The sequence below is a fragment of the Diuraphis noxia genome, unplaced genomic scaffold (genome assembly GCF_037042655.1).
Source record: "Diuraphis noxia isolate RWA-SAM2 unplaced genomic scaffold, SU_Dnox_SAM2 contig0001, whole genome shotgun sequence".
In the NCBI taxonomy this organism is placed as follows: Eukaryota; Metazoa; Arthropoda; class Insecta; order Hemiptera; family Aphididae; genus Diuraphis; species Diuraphis noxia.
The window spans coordinates 92,423,722-92,442,758 of record NW_028301711.1 but is presented as its reverse complement, the minus strand read 5'-3'; the positions used below and the strand labels follow the sequence as shown (position 1 = coordinate 92,442,758).

At 26.3% G+C, this 19,037-nt stretch overlaps 2 protein-coding genes across 3 annotated transcripts in view; both read left to right on the top strand.

Annotated features, from left to right (window-relative positions):
* The window catches only part of LOC107167771 (tyrosine-protein kinase receptor-like), a 409,135-nt gene that overhangs the window by 333,700 nt on the left and 56,398 nt on the right, over positions 1 to 19,037 (top strand). For both annotated transcript variants that reach the window (XM_089216481.1, XM_089216480.1), the window contains exon 8: positions 10,465 to 10,631. In XM_089216481.1, coding sequence (XP_089072607.1) covers positions 10,465 to 10,631 — 167 coding nt within the window. The remainder of the gene's footprint in view (positions 1 to 10,464; positions 10,632 to 19,037) is intronic.
* LOC149062475 (uncharacterized) lies at positions 6,143 to 6,922 on the top strand. Its single transcript, XM_089220004.1, has one exon. It carries the CDS (start codon positions 6,143 to 6,145, stop codon positions 6,920 to 6,922), a length of 780 nt encoding a protein of 259 aa, XP_089076130.1.

The window sequence follows — 19,037 nt, the reverse complement described above, 5'->3', positions numbered from 1 at the left end:
ATTATATAGGTAGGTGTCAATAATATAAACAATATTTGAATATATTTAGTAAAAAAATTTTAGTTTTAAGTTTAAACTATTAATAATAAAATATAACCTAATAGGTAAATATATATTTTTAACAAACAACTAAAAAAAATATTTTTTTAGTTTGTATGAGTGGTAACAGTGCTTACATAAAATAACATTTAGAGATTTTGATGAACTTTAGAAAATTTTTGATTTTAAATTCTGATAAAAAAAAAAAATGTGCCAATATATTTGTAGTATTTTTAACCATTATTAAAACAAGTTGTGATCAATTTTGTATCAAATTTTAAAGCTATTTAATACAATTTACAATAAATAATTTGAAATACCTATAAATAATTTCAAAATGAGTCAAAATATTTGGAATATATTATTAATTTATTATGTAGGTGAAAAATTGTAATATAAACATTTAGTGAACATTTTGAGTTTGTACTTTTTCATTTACCAATTACAACAAACCAAAAAAATGGTCATATGATAATCTAATTATTTATAGCAGAAAACCGAATGTCAAAAATGTGTTAACTTTAAAAACTCACTAAAAGTTAGTTTGATTTTCCAGTAAACTATTTTTGACGAATTTTAAAATCGAATCATTAGGTATTTCAACTATTATGGAATATGCGAACACAACAAAATAAAAATAAAAACAGTAACCACTCGTCATTGTAAAATCAATACACTAATTACTCTGCTAAGAATATAACAAAATACTATGTAACATTCCATTACTCCACTCTCGATGCGTTTGGATAACTCTTCCTGTAATAAACAATAGTATGATATTTGCTATGTCAAAATCGTAGCACTATTCAGTTCAAATTGTGGAAAATTTTTATCAGATGGTTTGTCTAAAAATATTGTTGTGGCCCTTAGAAATACAATCAGTTATCAGTATGCCAAAGACACTCATGCGTTGATGTTTTAGTCACTATGATAATATAAACGTAAGTGAATGAAAAAATAACGGCAGTGAATTCACGTTCAAACTCTATGGAATTTAAATACGATTGGAAATACAGAAGAATGAGATTTAATTTTCTGATATTTTCTCAAGCACCTGTACATGTCATGTCATTCATTTATTTTGTGCTTAATAAATAAATATCTATATTATACCCGTAAGTACTAAAAATCATTACGGATAAATTGTATTTTAAAATGAACGATCTATTTTATAGACAATTAATAGGTACTTGGTAATTTCCTTAAAGTTTTTTTTTCTTTTGTTCATATTGATAATTAAAAAAATAGATTATAGATTTTGAGTGTTCACGATATTTTAATATAATTTTACCGGTACCTATAGTAAAATTGGAAAATATTTTAAATTAAAACAAAACCATAAGTCGGTATTTTTGTTGGAGATGCTATTGGTGGTTATTTACTAAAGATATTTAAAAATAGATTGGTTGGTAAATAATACAATATTGTACACTGATGATTATAAATTCATGACAATTGCAATAAATGGTGTTAATGAAAGTGTCAATTACATATGGAAATAATGTAGTAGAATGTTATTAAAAATATCATAATGAAAAGCTTTGTTTAGCTTATCGATAAAAATATGATTAGTAAAATACGGTTTGTATATGAAGAATGAAGATAGATTGATGACTCGTCCAAATGTATCAAGGGAAACCTCAGATCCGAGCGGATATTTAGACTCTTCTATAGATGAAAGATGGTTTAAAACCTCCTCCTACTAGGTAATTTTGAAGTTGAAAAATCATAAAATTTTTTGTTTTTATAACTAAGGACTAAAAATACAACACTAAGTTTTCTATAAGTTTTCCTTCAAGTAGGTATAGAGAAAACTTGAAACATCATTGTAGGAAAAATTTTAAATGCGTTTGAATTTTAAATTTTTACGAAATAGCGTAACGATAACGATTTATAGTCAAACGATTTTAAATATTTGTTATTATTCAAAAAGTATAGGTCGTAGACACTCGAAAATTTCACCAGGTATTTATATTGGCATTTTTTTTACATGACTTAATTTTCGAAATATTTTTACTCTTTTTTAGATATTTATAGACAACTGAAAGTTTCAATTTTTCTAAAAAATTTTTTTGAAGTGTCGATAATATTTTGTTGGCCCGATCAAAAAACTTGAAAATTTAATACAAAATTTCTCATAAGTTATTCTTATAGTGATTAAAAAATTATAAGAATACATATATACAATTTTTTTTTATTAACATTTGAAGTTCAAATATTGACAAAAATTTTGTCAAAACCGTGAATTTTTTTTGTGTCTGTCATCACGTTTTGGGGCAGTAAAAGTGCTTCAATTTTTGACTTCAGTACCTTATTCGATCTAGTGTGATTCGATTCATCGAAGTAAATCTAGTTGGTACTTTTTTGTTATAGACTATTTTGAATCCATAATACAAAATTCGGTTTTTAAGTTGGTTCTTCTCGTTATTACAATATCACTGAGAAACATAATTGTTAAAATTTTTTCATGGCGAGTACAATAACCTTCAAATAACAATATTTAAAATAAGTCATATCTAGCTTTACAAAATACAAAATATCTAAAGGTATTATGTTAAACAACAATGAGCTGATCGATGATTGTATTGATTTTACCATGATGTGTGTGTGTGTTTTTTTTTCTGCATGACATCACGTTTTGGGGCGGTAAAAGTGCTTCGACTTTTGACTTCATTGCCTCGTTCGATCAAAAAGTGAATCTAGTTGGTACTTTGGGAGGTCAAAAGTGAAAAATTCTTAATACTTTTCTAAATATTCGAGAAAAACAAACTAAAAATTAAGGAAAAAACGGGAAATTTTACGCACACTAATTTTTCGACAAAATTGATTTTGGTTTTTGATGTAATTTTAAGACAAATGACCATAGATACATGAAATTTTCACCGAATGTTTATGTAAGTATATTCTATCCACCATGCAATTTTCAAAAAATTTCGACTTAAGTTGAACTATTCATAGGCATTTGAAATTTTCGATCATTATTAGTTTATTTTAAATTAATATTGATAAAAATTTATTTGTTCAGCAGAAAAGCTTTAAAATTTAATACAAGACTCTTAATATATTGTTACAATAGCGCAGTTGAAAAATAAAATAAATTCATAGTCACCATTTTTTTTTTATAAGCATTCAAAGTTTGAATTTTGACATCATATGTAAAAATCACGAAAATCACGAAAATTTGAAAATTATTTCAAACTAGAAATTCATAAAAAATTTTCTTTTTAAATCTAAGATTTGAAATTTTTTAATAATCTATAATATATCCTAGACAGATAAACCGTCTTCGCTCAGAATCGTTTTTCGTATACAATGTATAATATCATTGGATTCAAATTTAATTCCATCCATTACAGTAACCCACTTGTAACCTATACTCTACAGCAGCGCGACACCCACGACTTACCCGCCTTTTTTTTGTGTGTCTGTCATCACGTTTTGGGGCAGTTAAAGTGCTTCGATTTTTAACTTTAGTATCTCGTTCGATCAGAAAGTGAATCTTGTTGGTGTTAAAATAATTTTTTTAAGTAATCGCGATAAACAGACTAAAAATTAAGGGGAAAACAGGAAATTCTGCGCACAATCAGTTTTCGGCAAGATCGATTTTGGTTTTTGATGTAATTTTAAAACAAATGACCATATATATGATACATGCAATTTTCACCGAATGTTTATATAAGTATATTTTATCCACTGTGAAATTTTCAAAAATTTTGGACTAAAGTTGAACTATTTGAAATTTTCGATGATTATTAGTTTTTTTTAAATTAATATCGATAAAAATTCATTTGTTAAGCAGAAAAGCTTTAAAATTTAATACAAGGCTCTTAACATATTGTTACAATAGCAGTTGAAAAATAAAAGAGATTCATAGTCACAATTTTTTTTTATAAGCATTCAATGTTTGAATTTTAACAAAATACGTAAAAATCACAAAAATTCACAAATTATTTTAAGCTAGAAATTCATAAAAAATTTTCTTTTTAAATCTAAGATTTAAAAATTTAATACAAGATTCCTTACAAGTTTTTCAATTTTTATCACAAATAAAAAGTCTACTGGAAATTCAAATTAAAGTTTTATGAGCATTTGAAATTCAAATATTGACAAAAATTCGTCAAAACCATGAATATTTGCAAATTATTTTGTAGTTCAAAATTCATAATATTGTTTGTATTTATATCTAAGGTTATAAAATTTAACACCAAGTTTTCCATTTGTTTTGCTTCAAATAGTTATAGAGAAAATTTGAAGCGTCATTATAGGAAAAATGTTTTGAGCGTTTAAGTTTTAAATTTTTATGAAATCGCGTAATGATACGATTTATCCTTAAACCAGGTATATGTATATCTATGATAATATAAGGTATTATGAATTGTGATAACTACATGCAATGTTTTTGGAAAAATTGATTAACCATGCCTATGTAAAATTCGTCCTAATTGAAAAATAAAATATTTGTTTCAAAATAGAATATTTGACAATATTTAAATATAATATATTATCCTAGACTGACAAATCATCTACGTTCAGAATCGTTTTTCGTATACAATGATACCTATCATTGCATTCAAATCTAACCTACCCTAGTCAGAGATCCACCCCCACCACTTAATGTACAGCAAAGCGACATCAACTTACCCGCTTTTTTTTTTTAATTTATAACTAAAATAATTAATAATTATTTAAACAATACTGAATATCTTAATATGGCAAAAAATAAATTAAACAAGACACATACATTTATTAGGTACACTATTATATTTTAATATAGATATTTAGATTTTACAGTTTAATAATAAACAGTATAAAATAATGTGAGTTTGATTTACATGTTTATACAATAGCAAGTGAATTTTGATTATAATAATATGTACAAGATATTTAACTCTCTGACCATCCCCGGATGTTTGAATTATTCAAATAATAGTACATATATTAATAATTGTTAAAACTCGTATAAACACAACGTTTCAAGTACTCATTAGAATGACAAAAAAATATCGTAGTGCTTACAAGCGTGATCGTCATGTCTTGCGATTTTTTTATAAAGAGACACTATTCTAAACTTATTTTCATTTGACCTTAAACAAGATCATTTTAATGTCTTCCCATCTACTCTTGATTAGTATCAGTTGAACAATATGTCAAGGAAGAACGATACGCTTGTAAGTTTATGTATAACACTATAATATAAACATGACCAATAGAGCATGTTAGTTAATATGCAGAACGTTTGTATGCATAATATATATATATATAATTCGTATATTTATTTCATCATATCATCCCTCATATTATAGAAACATCGTAATTAACTTTATGCTATATTTTTTTATTTAAATTATATAAATAATTAGTTGAACCATAAGTGTTAAAATTAAAAAAGCAATATGTAGGTACTTTTCATTTTATTATGGACAGTTTATTTCACTTAGTTATGTTATTTCAGTAATAATTTCATATTAATGTTTACCAAATGAAAATTTACAAAATACCTTTTCATAATTTCATACATAATCTGTACTCAATATATTATTTTTGTTAAAAAAAAAGACTGAAACTCAATATATAAATAGATAAAGAAATAAATATAAGAGTATCAAAACTAATAATATTCTAGTCAAAATTAAATTTCTAATATGATATTAAATTGTTTGATAAAAATATATTTATCAAAAATATAATGTGTACTAAATTATATACTTCCAACATCAAGTAGTATGCTATTTTTTTAAAAAAAAGAACTTTGTTATCATTAGAACTTTAAATAATATAATTATCTGTAAGCGTTGACACACCATCTATCATATAATATGTAGCATGTAATAGCAAGAGCATCCGGTTGGTATTTTGATCTAGTTAGCATATCAGAGGAACTTAAAATTAAAATAAACTATTTTTCACCAAAATAGATGAGTTCTGATCATTAAAAGTTCTTTGCGAATGTCCATTATGCTGGCTGATTACCAAGCGTGTCCATACCAACGGGTGGTGATCCAAAAAAACAAAATATGAAACGATAAATTGTATATCCCAAAGTTTGCTCCATGCTCGTGCTTATCAGGAAAACACACTTAACCTACAATACACCAACTACACCATGTGCTCAAACAGTAAGAATATACAAAAACTAACCAGGATTGAAACCGAAATGATGAAAAGCAAACAAACACCGTCTACAGCCAAACATTGTTATGAAAGAGAAGGCAACCAGGCTTCTGACTTTGAATGCAACAATAAGATCAATGTACTGAGGACGGCCCGTTCATCGTGCGCCAACGACATTCTGATGAAAACTTTAATCGCTAAGTATGCCCAGCGGCTGATGAATAAGCTGGCAAAGATATCGGTCAATATTCCTGACGACAGTGAACATGTGAACGCAATTGTGAAACTTAGTAGAAAGGTCCAGTGGTTAATCAAGAATCTGGATCAGGTGGGAGGGCCAAGTGAGTCTTCGACCGTACTGCTGAATAAGTATGATTGTCTCCGCATGGAATACTACAGCTTACGGGACAGGATCAAAGGAACAAGCAGGCGGCCATGTGATAAGGGGGGCGTGTCAGTGGCCACCAGCCGATCGGAAAACCGCAAAATCCGCGAAAAAATCGAAAAATGCAAGAAAATAGAAAATGGCAATAAACACAAAGAACACAAGAAAATACACCAAAACTGCGAAAAAATTGACAACCGTAGAAAACAAGAGCTATGCGAGTATTGCATGAAACGCAAGAGGCTTTGTGGTATGACGTGGGAAACAAGACGGCGTATTGGTAAAGCGAATTGTCAAAAGAAACCCTTTGAATGGAAGTCGTTTCTCAAGCACCGACTTTTTATTTATTTTCCATGTCTGTGTTGTATGGTTAAAAAGCCTGACTAAACTACGTGTGTGATTGGATGGCATTTGGATGTCGATAGGGTATCAATAGGGTGATTCTTATCTCGGTAAGGTCATTGGAATGACTTAACCGGTCGAAAATTAAATACGTGACAACCGAAAACTCACACTTGAACACTTATAATTTTAACATAATATAATATATATATATACATATATATATTAAAACAAAGAAACATAAAATCAATTATTTTTTAAGCAAAATAAAAGTCATTTTATTTGATCCTAAACTATCACTATATTTGAGACAAAATTTGGGCTTAATACTCTATAGCATAGAAGTAAACTCGCTCCCAGAAGCGTCAGGAAAGTTTGCAAAAGAGCAGCGTCAAAGCACCGAAAATCAACATCATAATATATAAGTAGGGTCATGAGCATGAAATATTTCACATACAATTTTCACTTTGGAATATTTTAAACTTGAAACTTTCACCCTTCTTGAAATATTTCAATGAAATATTGAAAAATATTTTAATTTTTGTATGTTTGAAAAAATCATCACTAGATGGTCTGACACTGATTCCATAGTTGATTAGTGATAATCGTTTCATAATTATGTAGAAAAAGAGAATATTATAGTATTACTAATACAAAATATTATATAATGTGTTTATCATTATCTTATCATTCTTATCTGCATTGAATAAATCGTATCAAAAATTATTAATTATTATTAATTAATTTATTATTAATTATTAAATATTGAACCTCTACTAATTAGTAATTAGTAATTATAAACTATTAAATAAACATGAATTAGGAAATTGATATAGGTAATTCATATGTTTTGAAACTTTTTTAAGTATGTTGATATGAATTTTATGTAATTTGTATAATATACTAGGTATGTAAGAAATATTTATTACATTTCTACTCTAGATTTAAATTAAAATTATTTTTTATAATTTTTCACAAAAATGAAATATTTTTATTAACTTAATTTTATGTGATTTTAGAACCCTATATATATATGTCTTGTAGAATTATTATAAATATTATTTGCATTCATTAGGTAAATGAAAATGACAAACCTAACGAAGGGACCATTTGAAGTTTTATTTTGTACTTAAGTCACTGTTATTATTACCCAAATAACATATTGGTCAAACTGTACCCGTGTGTTGTTTCAATTTTCTCATAATAATTTATGAGTCATCCAAACATTGTGATCAGTGAACACCCAAAAGAGCTGAGAGATGAAAAAGTTTTAATATCTCTGTTCTAGCATACATAGATTGGCAGAGCGGAGTGGTACGGGGTTACCCCGAAAAATGTTTGTCCACTACTCCGCTTGTCTAAACTTTAAATACTTATAACTCATAAACTACTCGTCCTAAATTCGATTTTTATGAATCAAAATACTTAGAAAAATATTCTGCTTTGGAATATAAAATTAAAACTCTATGTTATCATTCAAAAAAGTAAAAAACTTAAAAAATGATAAAGATAAAAATATTTAAAAATATAATTTTTTAATAAAAACGTTTGTTTTTTAACAACTTGAAACAATGAAAAAAAATATTTTGAAAAAATTCAATACTTTTTTAAATAATGAGTGTTCTTCGATAAAAAAATCACCCTGTATATAATCATACGTGGTATTTAAAGCAGGGCTTCAAACCGTAATGATTTTTTGTGGTTAATGGTTTTAGTTCGTCTACTATTCTTTTCGGTTTTAAATACCGGTTAATATTGATTTCATATTTTATAGTTTTTTAAAACAGTTTTTCAAATTAATAAAACCGGTTAATTTTGTTCTTTTAAAAATATATGTACCTATATAATTTTTTTTTTTATATAACAATTTTATAGGTAGGTACCTCAAACAGATTGTTGTCATGATTATGAAATAATTTACACATTTTTATAATATAATTGAAAATTCAAATATTTATTATCGAATAATATTATTGACGATAACACAATAATAAAAGGCGGTATCTTAGTTCGTGACTGCGTTATTGGTTATCATTAAAAGTGATAGCGTATTTTCTATAAATAGTGTGGTGGGAAATTAGTAGCCAGACCACAGATATACACAATAACTATATATATATCTGTGAGCCAGACTAAAATATTAATAAATCGTGGTCCGTGCATACCACTATAATTTTTCATATTATTACAAACAACACAGCCAGACCAACTTAACAAAATCTGTAAAATTAAATATTATTATTCATAATTATTAAACATTTAATTATTTCCGTTTGAGAACTAAAAATATTTCTGGTTAACTATTTCGTTTTCGTTTTATAAAATAACTAATTATGGTTCCGTTTTTGTTTTCGTTCGTATAAATTTTCCGATAAAACCGGTTAATAAAAAAAACGGTTTTAACCGTTTTGAAGCCCTGATTTAAAGAGTTTGAAAACGGTCGTTAGACTAATAACTTAGACTGGTAATAGATTACAAAATATAATTAATTAGTTGAATAAATATTTTATCAACTTTACACTTGTTCAGTAGTGCTATTCACTGCCAATTCGTCTTGTTTAAAACGGATTTAATCACTAACTTTTTCCCATACTGTTTAAGACGCATAATTTATAGGAACTGGTTTAATGTACTAACGTGACATATAAAATATGATAACTAATGTGATTTATTTTTAATATGTTTGCCTGGACGAGAAAAAACGTATAGTTTGACAAAGCTCTAATATGTACATGAGCTGTAATCTTATTGTTTTACTATAAAGAATCATTTCACTATTTTTGATGGTCCATTTTAGCAAAATGTTAAGCAAAAATTGATTATAGCCTACTATATTAATTTAATTTTAATGTCTATAAAAATATTAATTAACAAATATTCAATCACTACAATTTTCTGAATTTTACGTTGTTTCTAAAGTCGAAAAAATTAGTATGAATTATTATTATTTTATAAAGTCACGATTCCCTCTAAACGCATGTCTTTGTTAAAAGTAATGGCATTCAATTATTCGAGTTAAATTTTTATAAGGTATTTTATATTTAATATTGTTATTAATAATATATATATTATATATAGTATATACGAAAATAGACTGTATAATTTTCACTCATGAATACAATAATTTATAAATAGTATTTTTTCTATACATTTATACTTAATAAATTTATTTAATATTTAATCATAAATTTGAAAGGATAAACTATGTATCGTCAACAAACAACAGTTTTTATTCATTTTCATCTAAATTTCCGATTATTATTATATTACACATAATAATTATCATACGATAGTAAAATAACCTCTAAATATATAAAAAGAAATTTTTTTTTATTATGATATTAAACTTTTAGTATAATTTATTAATTTGTATTTCATTTAAAAAAAAAATTATATTCTTTGTTTTGATAAAATATATAATTTAAAACTTACTTAAGTACTTATGGTATCACAATAGGATAGTCATAAAATTATAATTAAAATATACAATTACAGAGTACCTAGATAATTAATTTTTATAAATTAATTTTTAAGGACTAAAATTATATATCGTCAAAGTAATTAAATTTATGTATTTTTTTTTTCAGATATCATTTTTTTATCACAAATATGGTTCACATAGCGGTACTTTGGGACTCTATTTGGTTGAAGCACATGGTGAGGTAGATCGTGTGAGAAGATTATGGTGGAGTTTCGGGACTTATGGGAATACGTGGCTTCGAACTGTTGTTTATTTAGTAAACATCACAACTAGGTAAGTTGTATTACACTATGATAGATCACTATTATTGTTTGCTGATAAAACAAACTAGAATCTATCTCGATATATCGATTACTTTTGAACATGTATTGTTATTCCTTTATTACAAAATATCTTTTTACCATTGGATGGTACAATAAATAATCAAAACTCACGACTACCTAAAGCTAAAAACAAAATTAAGTATTTTAAAACAGAATAACGTTGGTTAAACAGTATATTTTAGGAGAGTGTCAGCATATAAAAAAAATTGATGTAGTAGTAAAATGAATTGGAAATAACAGCAAAAAACAGGATTATATTTTAAATTTAAAGATTTAAATTTAAAAATAATAAAACGTTTGGAAAATTATATACAGTTTTTGTCATATATATTTAACGCTGATATTTAAAGTTATTATTATTAGTTTAATACAATCACATTTGTTTATTTTTTTCATACAGCGCTAACAATTACATACATTTACAAAAATTAGGTAAAAAATTAATATCTCCACAAAAAAATTTTATTTTATGTAGATATGCTAACGTTAAATAATAATAAGCTGTTAATTTGAAATCGCAAAACTCATATAATACCTTACATATTATATTATGTTAGTCTACTAAAAATTATTAAAAAATCTATATTTTTAAAATTATTTGTTATTAATGTGTTTGCCCCTAATGTATTTTAAAATGATGTATTTCAATGAAATAGTTAAAAAATTTAGATATTATATTTAATTTTTTTTTTTAAATAATTGGCTTTATTCAAAAAATTACAATCTATACAGTATGTACAATTAGTAAGAATTATAAACTTAAGCTACAATAATTTACATCACTTATTAGTTATTGATGTTCACCAGGACACCAGGACAAAAGAATTAGCTTGCTGTCCAGCACAATTTTTTTGAATATATATATAATACATTTTTTTTGGTTGGAAAATTATATAATTATGACAAAATTTTAAAATAAAAGATAGGTAGGTACTAATAATATCCGTTGAGCTATCATTATTAATTATTATCTTATATTTATATTGTATGATAGACTTAGATTGTAAGAGATTTCAACATGATTTGAACCAGTAAATGGATATCTTATTGGCTTAACAAATACACTTAACCATCAATACATCAATATTATGGGCTACTTACTATGATTATTATTTTAGAATATTTACTGATTAGGTATAAAACTATGGTAACACGGCGCTATTTATAGGCAATTTGGGTACATGACTGTCGTTAGGCAATCTCTCCGGTAAAACAGGTACAAAGCTAAATAATTTGTTATGCGATTTTAAAATCAAACATCCTCTGTTGCAGCTTGAATATAATACATAATTACTCTTTATCTGAATAACAATCACTTACGGCCTTACGGGCATGCTTATCAAAAACATATATTCCTGTTAAAGATATAGTCGTTGATATCTTGACTTTGTTATAGACTATTTTGAATCCATAATACAAAATTAGGTTTTTAAGTTGGTTCTTCTCGTTATTACAATATCACTGAGAAACATAATTGTTAAAATTTTTTCATGACGAGTACCATAGCCTTCAAATAACAATATTTAAAATAAGTCATATCTAGCTTTACAAAATACAAAATATCTATAGGTATTATGTTAAACAATGTTTAATATGATGCTAACATTCTCTTAATAAGTTGAAAATATTTTTCCAATATTCTTTAAAATTCATAATAAAATATGCAAAAAATATCAGTATATTATTATCAATTAAAAATATGATTTTATATCTGAAACATTAAAGCATATAATACAAAAAAACTTATAACAAATAGGTATATAATAAAAAAAAATACTTAAAAAAATAAAAATTGATTAAATTAAAACCCACAGAAGTATGTTTAGAATCTGTTATCGTAGCTGGTGAAAATTTGTCTATAAGTTATACTTTATTTTTTCTATTAAAAACTTTTACTACATTTTAGATTCTGAGCTGAGCGATGAATGTATTGATTTTACCATGATGTGTGTTTTTATTTATTTATTTATTTTTATTTTTTGTGTCTGTCATCACGTTTTGGGGCAGTAAAAGTGCTTCGATTTTTGACTTCAGTATCTCGTTCGATCAGAAAATGAATCTAGTTGGTGTCAAAATAATTATATTATTATAAAATATTATATTTTTTTAAGTAATCGGGATAAACAGACTAAAAATTAAGGGGAAAACGGGAAACTTTACGCACAATCAGTTTTCGACTTAAGTTGAACTATTCATAGGTATTTGCAATTTTCGATCATTATTAGTTTTTTTTAAATTAATATCGATAAAAATTAATTTGTTAGGCAGAAAAGCTTGAAAATTTAATACAAGGTGCTTAACATATTGTTACAATAGCAGTTGAAAAATAAAATAAATTTATAGTCACAATTTTTTTTTTATAAGCATTCAAAGTTTGATTTTGATAAAATACGTAAAAATCACAAATTATTTTAAGCTAGAAATTCATAAAAAATTTTCTTTTTAAATCTAAGATTTCAAAATTTAATACAAGATTTCTTACAAGTTTTTCAATCTTTAACCCAAATAAAAAGTGTACCAGAAATTCAAATTAAATTTTTATGAGCATTTGAAATTTAAATTTTTACAACATTTGATTTTCACTGGATTTCACATTTAGAAATTTTCTTATTTTGGTGTAATTCTAAAACAAATGACCGCAGATACTTGACATTTTCACTGAATGTTTATATAGGCATTTTATATATTTTATAAAATTTTCAAAATATTTTGATTTGTTTTGAGCTGTTTAGTGACATTTTAATTTTTCAACTTTTTTTAGTTTTTTTTTTTTTTCTATAAATATCGATAAAAATGTATTTGTTGGGAAGAAAAGCTTGAAAATTTAATACAAGGCTTCTAACATATTTTTTCAATAGCAGTTGTAAAATAAAAGAAATATATAATCTCATTTTTTTTTTTTATAAGCATTTAAAGTTCAAATTTTGACAACATATTATGTAAAAATCACGAAAATTCGTAAATTATTTTATGCTAGAAATTCATAAAAAAATGTTCCTTTTTAAATCTAAGATTTGAAAATTGTTAATAATTTATTATATATCCTAGACAGATTAACCGTTTTCGCTCAGAATCGTTTTTCGTATACAATGATATAATATCATTGGATTCAAATTTAATTTTATCCATTTCAGTAACCTACTTGTAACCTATACTGTACAGCAGAGTGACATACACTTTCCCGCTTATTTAAAAAAATGTAGATTTGATGATGTTTTGTTAAAATTGATTAATTTTAATTTTAATTTTATTGCCATTTTCTCCAGATATTTTTTGAAGTTTTTAACAATTGTATTTTCAAACAGATCTATTTAATCAATAAGAGACACATTCGATTTTTCTAAATTTTTTATGGATGTTACAAGCACAATTAAATAGGCTTTAATAAATATTAGATTACTGTCTACGGTTTCCGAATCAAAAACTGTTAATATTTATGTAGGTACTGGCTGGGAGTTTAATTCTTATTCTTATTCTTAATTTATTATTATTTAGGGTATAATTATCGTATTTCGATGGTATATAATACATCATTATTATATGAGACATATTTTTTTTTTATTTACGAATCTGCAATACAAAATATCAAGTATCTATAAAAATCAATCGATGTATTCACTAATATTCTTTATTTTTAAATATTAATAACTTACACAATTTTATTTGATGATGATAAAATAAAAGACATAGCTGTTTCAAATATCTTATTAATTGTTTGTAAAAATATACTGTAATATCATATTAAATAAGATGAAGGTGCAGTACATATAAATATATTTACTGGATGGATTAATGATGCAAATTATATTATATTATTATAGGTATATCATACATCAAATATTATGAGTATTGATAACAACATTTTAATTGATTTTATTAATACATAATATAGACGGATTTTGAAATATTTATCAATTTATCGTGGATTAAGATTTAAGAAGTATAATTTTTATTTATTTTTAACTTGATCCATTTTGTGTGTTTGACTTATATCGTCTATAAGTTATATATGTCTAATATAGACATTGATGACTATTATTGTATATCTTCAGGGCGAAAAAATAGTCTATATAACAAATTAACTTACAGTTTAACGTTTATTGCTTTGAATTTTGTATAAGCTAAATTTTGAGAAGATCATAATTTTTCTCCATTTTAATTTTTGCGAGCCATTTTTGACACGCGCACCGTGGTTTCGCCATCTCTGATATAGACATTAGATACTTCAATAATAGCTTTGTTATATGAATAAATTAAATATATTTTATTCATAGGTATTATATTCTAAATTAATATGTGTATATATGTATATTTATACATAATACCAGTGAATTAATTACAATAATTATTATACTATTTATTCATTTTTGTCATGTTTTTACGGTTATTAAAAATTAAATAAATTGCCAATATATAATTTTTAAAGAAAATACTAACATTTCTTAATTAGATTTAAACAGTATTATGACATTATGATATTATCAACTTCTACGTCCCTTTAATAATAAGGTAAAAAACGGTAAAAAACGGTATATTACTGATGTTATTAAATATTTGGGGAAAATTGGCCATCATTTTATTAAAGAAAAATATATATTTGGATGAAAATGGAATCTAAACTTTTTTCGATGCTGAAAAACGTCATATTTTTAGAAGAAACTAGATCGTCTATTCAAAAATGACAAATTGTTTTGTGTAACAACGGTGATATAAAGTCAGATATTCATGCATATAATTATGATTATTTACACATGATTATATTGGGTGCTGTTACAAGAGCATCATTCCTAGTGTATATTGAATTCAATTAGAATATACGGTATTATTGTATTACAATATAAGTTCAGAATTTTTTATAATTCCAGTAGTCTGTAGGTAAAAAGTACCTATTTATTCATCAGCGGTGACCAACTCTTACGTTCACCAAAAGCCGAAACGTATATTTCATTATACAAACATACAATAAGCTTTGTCTGTACGTGCGTGGATTTATAAAATATTATGATAATAAGAGCACACAATGGGGACTGCGTGCACAAAAGGTGTATAAGTTTACTTGACTACCGACCCTTTGAAGATGTCCGATAAATATTTTACCACCATGTATGGCATGGCCATTGTATACGATGGTATGAATTATATGGGCACACAGAGTCCTGAACTTGGATTAAGAATAATATATGAAATTTTGTAGTAGAGCAACGCATAAACAATATCATGTTATAATTTAATAATATTAGACTAGTAATTATTGACAGTCATATTGTTAAATATTTGAGTATACATTCAGGGTCAAGTAATCTTCAATTGTGTTTCAAAACACAACTTATATTTATAATTTTCAATACATTACATTTAGTTTCGACTTTTTTTTAAATATCTTTTGGAATATGCTTTGAATTGTTCGATATCATTTGTAAAATTAATCAAGTATGTTAGTGCTTTATATACTCGAATAATTGACTAAGCAAACAAAGTTATCAAATTTTTTTCAGTATTTAGTTTTGTTTTAATCGTAGAATGACAACAAGAAATGTTAAAATTTACCGATGTATATTGACATAAAAAATACTTAAAATTTAGAACAAATACGATTGACAAATGAAGAAAATTTCAAATATTTAAATATGTATCTTATTAAACTATAAACATTGTCAGCAGTTAGATTTTAAATAGTTGATCTACTAATCAAACTAATTAGCTTTTAATAAATAAGTTTATTATTATCTGAGTTATAACCAATTTTTAATAAGGTGATCGTTATAATTATTATTGCTAGACTTGGGATAATTTTTATTTCCGACCATCCGTAAACCTAATTATTGATGATTATGCGAATGATAGTTTTATTTTTATAATTTTACGCCCCGAGAAGCATTTGATTAAGAATACAGTTAAGTAGATATAATTAGATAATTGATATCAGGAGGTGAAAATAAGTCAGCTAAAAAAAGTAATTGATTGACTAAAGTTGGTTTAACAGGTGTAACATTTTATGCAGAGGCTGGTTATGGCCATACTAGGTAAGATGGGTTGAAATATAGAAAAAGAATTAGTATCTCGTAGAGTGAGAGGAAACGCGAAATGAAACAGTTGCTAGTATGTCGGTAGAGTCGATAGTACCGTTGAGGTTGTGGGTATTGATGTAATGAATATTTGTGTCCGTGTATAACGGTGCTTTAATACTGTCCGGCTCACAATTATACCTCACTCAGCGGAGGAACGAGAGTGTCTTGAACAGTGGCGGCCGACATATAGGTACATATGCTATGGTCAGCCGTCGTTCCATAGGTGGTGTTTTGTATGTGGCTTTCTTGACTACGGTGATCTCAGTGGTGATTAAAAGTATTTTGTGTTGTGAAATTTATAGATTACAATGCACTGATTTAGAAGTTTATAAAATTTTAGTTTTATTCCAACGGGTTTGCTCGGGAAAGTAATTTTACCGGCTGGCAGCGTGCATTCACAAAGCCTTAGCTCCTTCGCGCCATCTGTGTTCTGTGTAGGCAGCAATGCAGCATAGTATCGGCGTGCGGCAGAGGTTTGATGTATTGTGTGCGTGAGAGTGCGTGGCGAGTGTTTTAATGCTTGCTATAGTACCTGACCGCTGGAAGGAGCCACTTACAGAAGTCACGGCTTTCTGTCTCGTTACAGACTTAAGAGGCAGTTTGATAGAAGATTAAATAGTTATAAATTATCTAAATGGGTTGGAAAAAGGTGAAGAGAGAGAGAGCTTTAAAAAGGATAGGAAATATTTAGAGAATAGATTGGCAGAATTAAACGGGAGGCTGTACGTAATGGAGAAGAACTATGGTTGGGATTGGAGGGTTAGATTTCAAATTTTTAGTAAATTTACAGAAGTGAGATTGATTGGTTGAAATGGCATTTTTGGTATTTTTAATGTAAATTAAATATTCAAGTTTAGACTGTCCTTTACATTGGGTACGCAGTTAAGAGAATATAGTACAGGTTAGGTAACAGTCAGAGGCAAGATGAGATCTTTGAAAATTACATGAGCACGTTTCTCAGTTAAAATCGTGTTTTTGAGTGACGGGGAGGCCCAATTAGCAAATTTAGGTGTCTTACATAATTTTAATGGAATACACTTATCGATATAAGTGAGAAAGGCTTCATAAAAAAAGGATGCGGCATCGTTAATGGAGTAAGCTGAAAAAGTAGACTTCTAATTTAAAGAGTTAAGGAAATGAGATATGGAGTCATCAGTTTTGAAGTCATAAAATGAATGGGATGCTTGGGGAATAGGATCTGCATTGGGAGATAACGAAGTTAATAAAGAAATTAATATAAGTGGGTGGTAAGTGTCGGATGTAAGGAGAGTAATAAGAGCTCTATAGACCAGAGGTATTAAAACTTTTTCAGCACGCGGCTCCTTAAGGTGTTCACAATATGTTTACGGCTCCCAAATTATTATGAAAAAATTGAAACAACGGATACAATATGGGAGATACGTTATATGGGTAATGATAACAATGACTTTAGTACTAGAAATAAAACTTCAAATGGTCAAATCGTAAGGTGTGTCGTTTTCATTTCCATAATGATTGCAGATAATATTTATAATAATTATACAGGACCTAGGTATGATGTTGATTTTCGGTGCTTTGATGCGGTTAGGTCCAATAACCAATATCAACCTACAATACCCCATATACACCCAATGGCCTATGTTGCCGCGGGTTAACTAAATAAAAAAAAAATTACTAACATAACATTTTAAGGTACCCTTATTAGAAATTCTTACTTGATATCCATGTTCAAATATGATAAAATAAATGTTACGTAGAATGTCTTTTAGAATTTGGAATGATTTCCTTTTTTTTATGTTTAACATTAAGTTAATACTGGCAATAAATACATTATTAAGTAAAAAATATTTGTATTGATCTGTTTTTAAGTTTATAAAAACTAAATACTCTCAAAACATTTTTCATTCAGCAAATGGTTGTACTTGAACGATCCGTGAATCACTTAGAACCAATGGGCCTATGCCTTTCTCCCCCACCCATACTCAGACATTCATAACGAAATCATATAAAGATATATTGACATACTTTAACATCTGCTTTTCAAATATACTATTTATAGGACATCGTGGATACCCGTTGGTTAACTTCTAAGCAAGAATTGTTTCATCCAATGTATTGTGTGTGTGTTAATTAAATTTATTTTTATTTTTAAACGAAAACAGCTAAATTATCGACTGAATTATTGATTGAAAACATATTTATTAATAATAATGTATATTATCCTAAATATTATTTATACTTCTATTACGAAGTTTATTTAATAAACGTTTTGTAATAATTTAAACAAAAATAATAATAACTCAAATTGG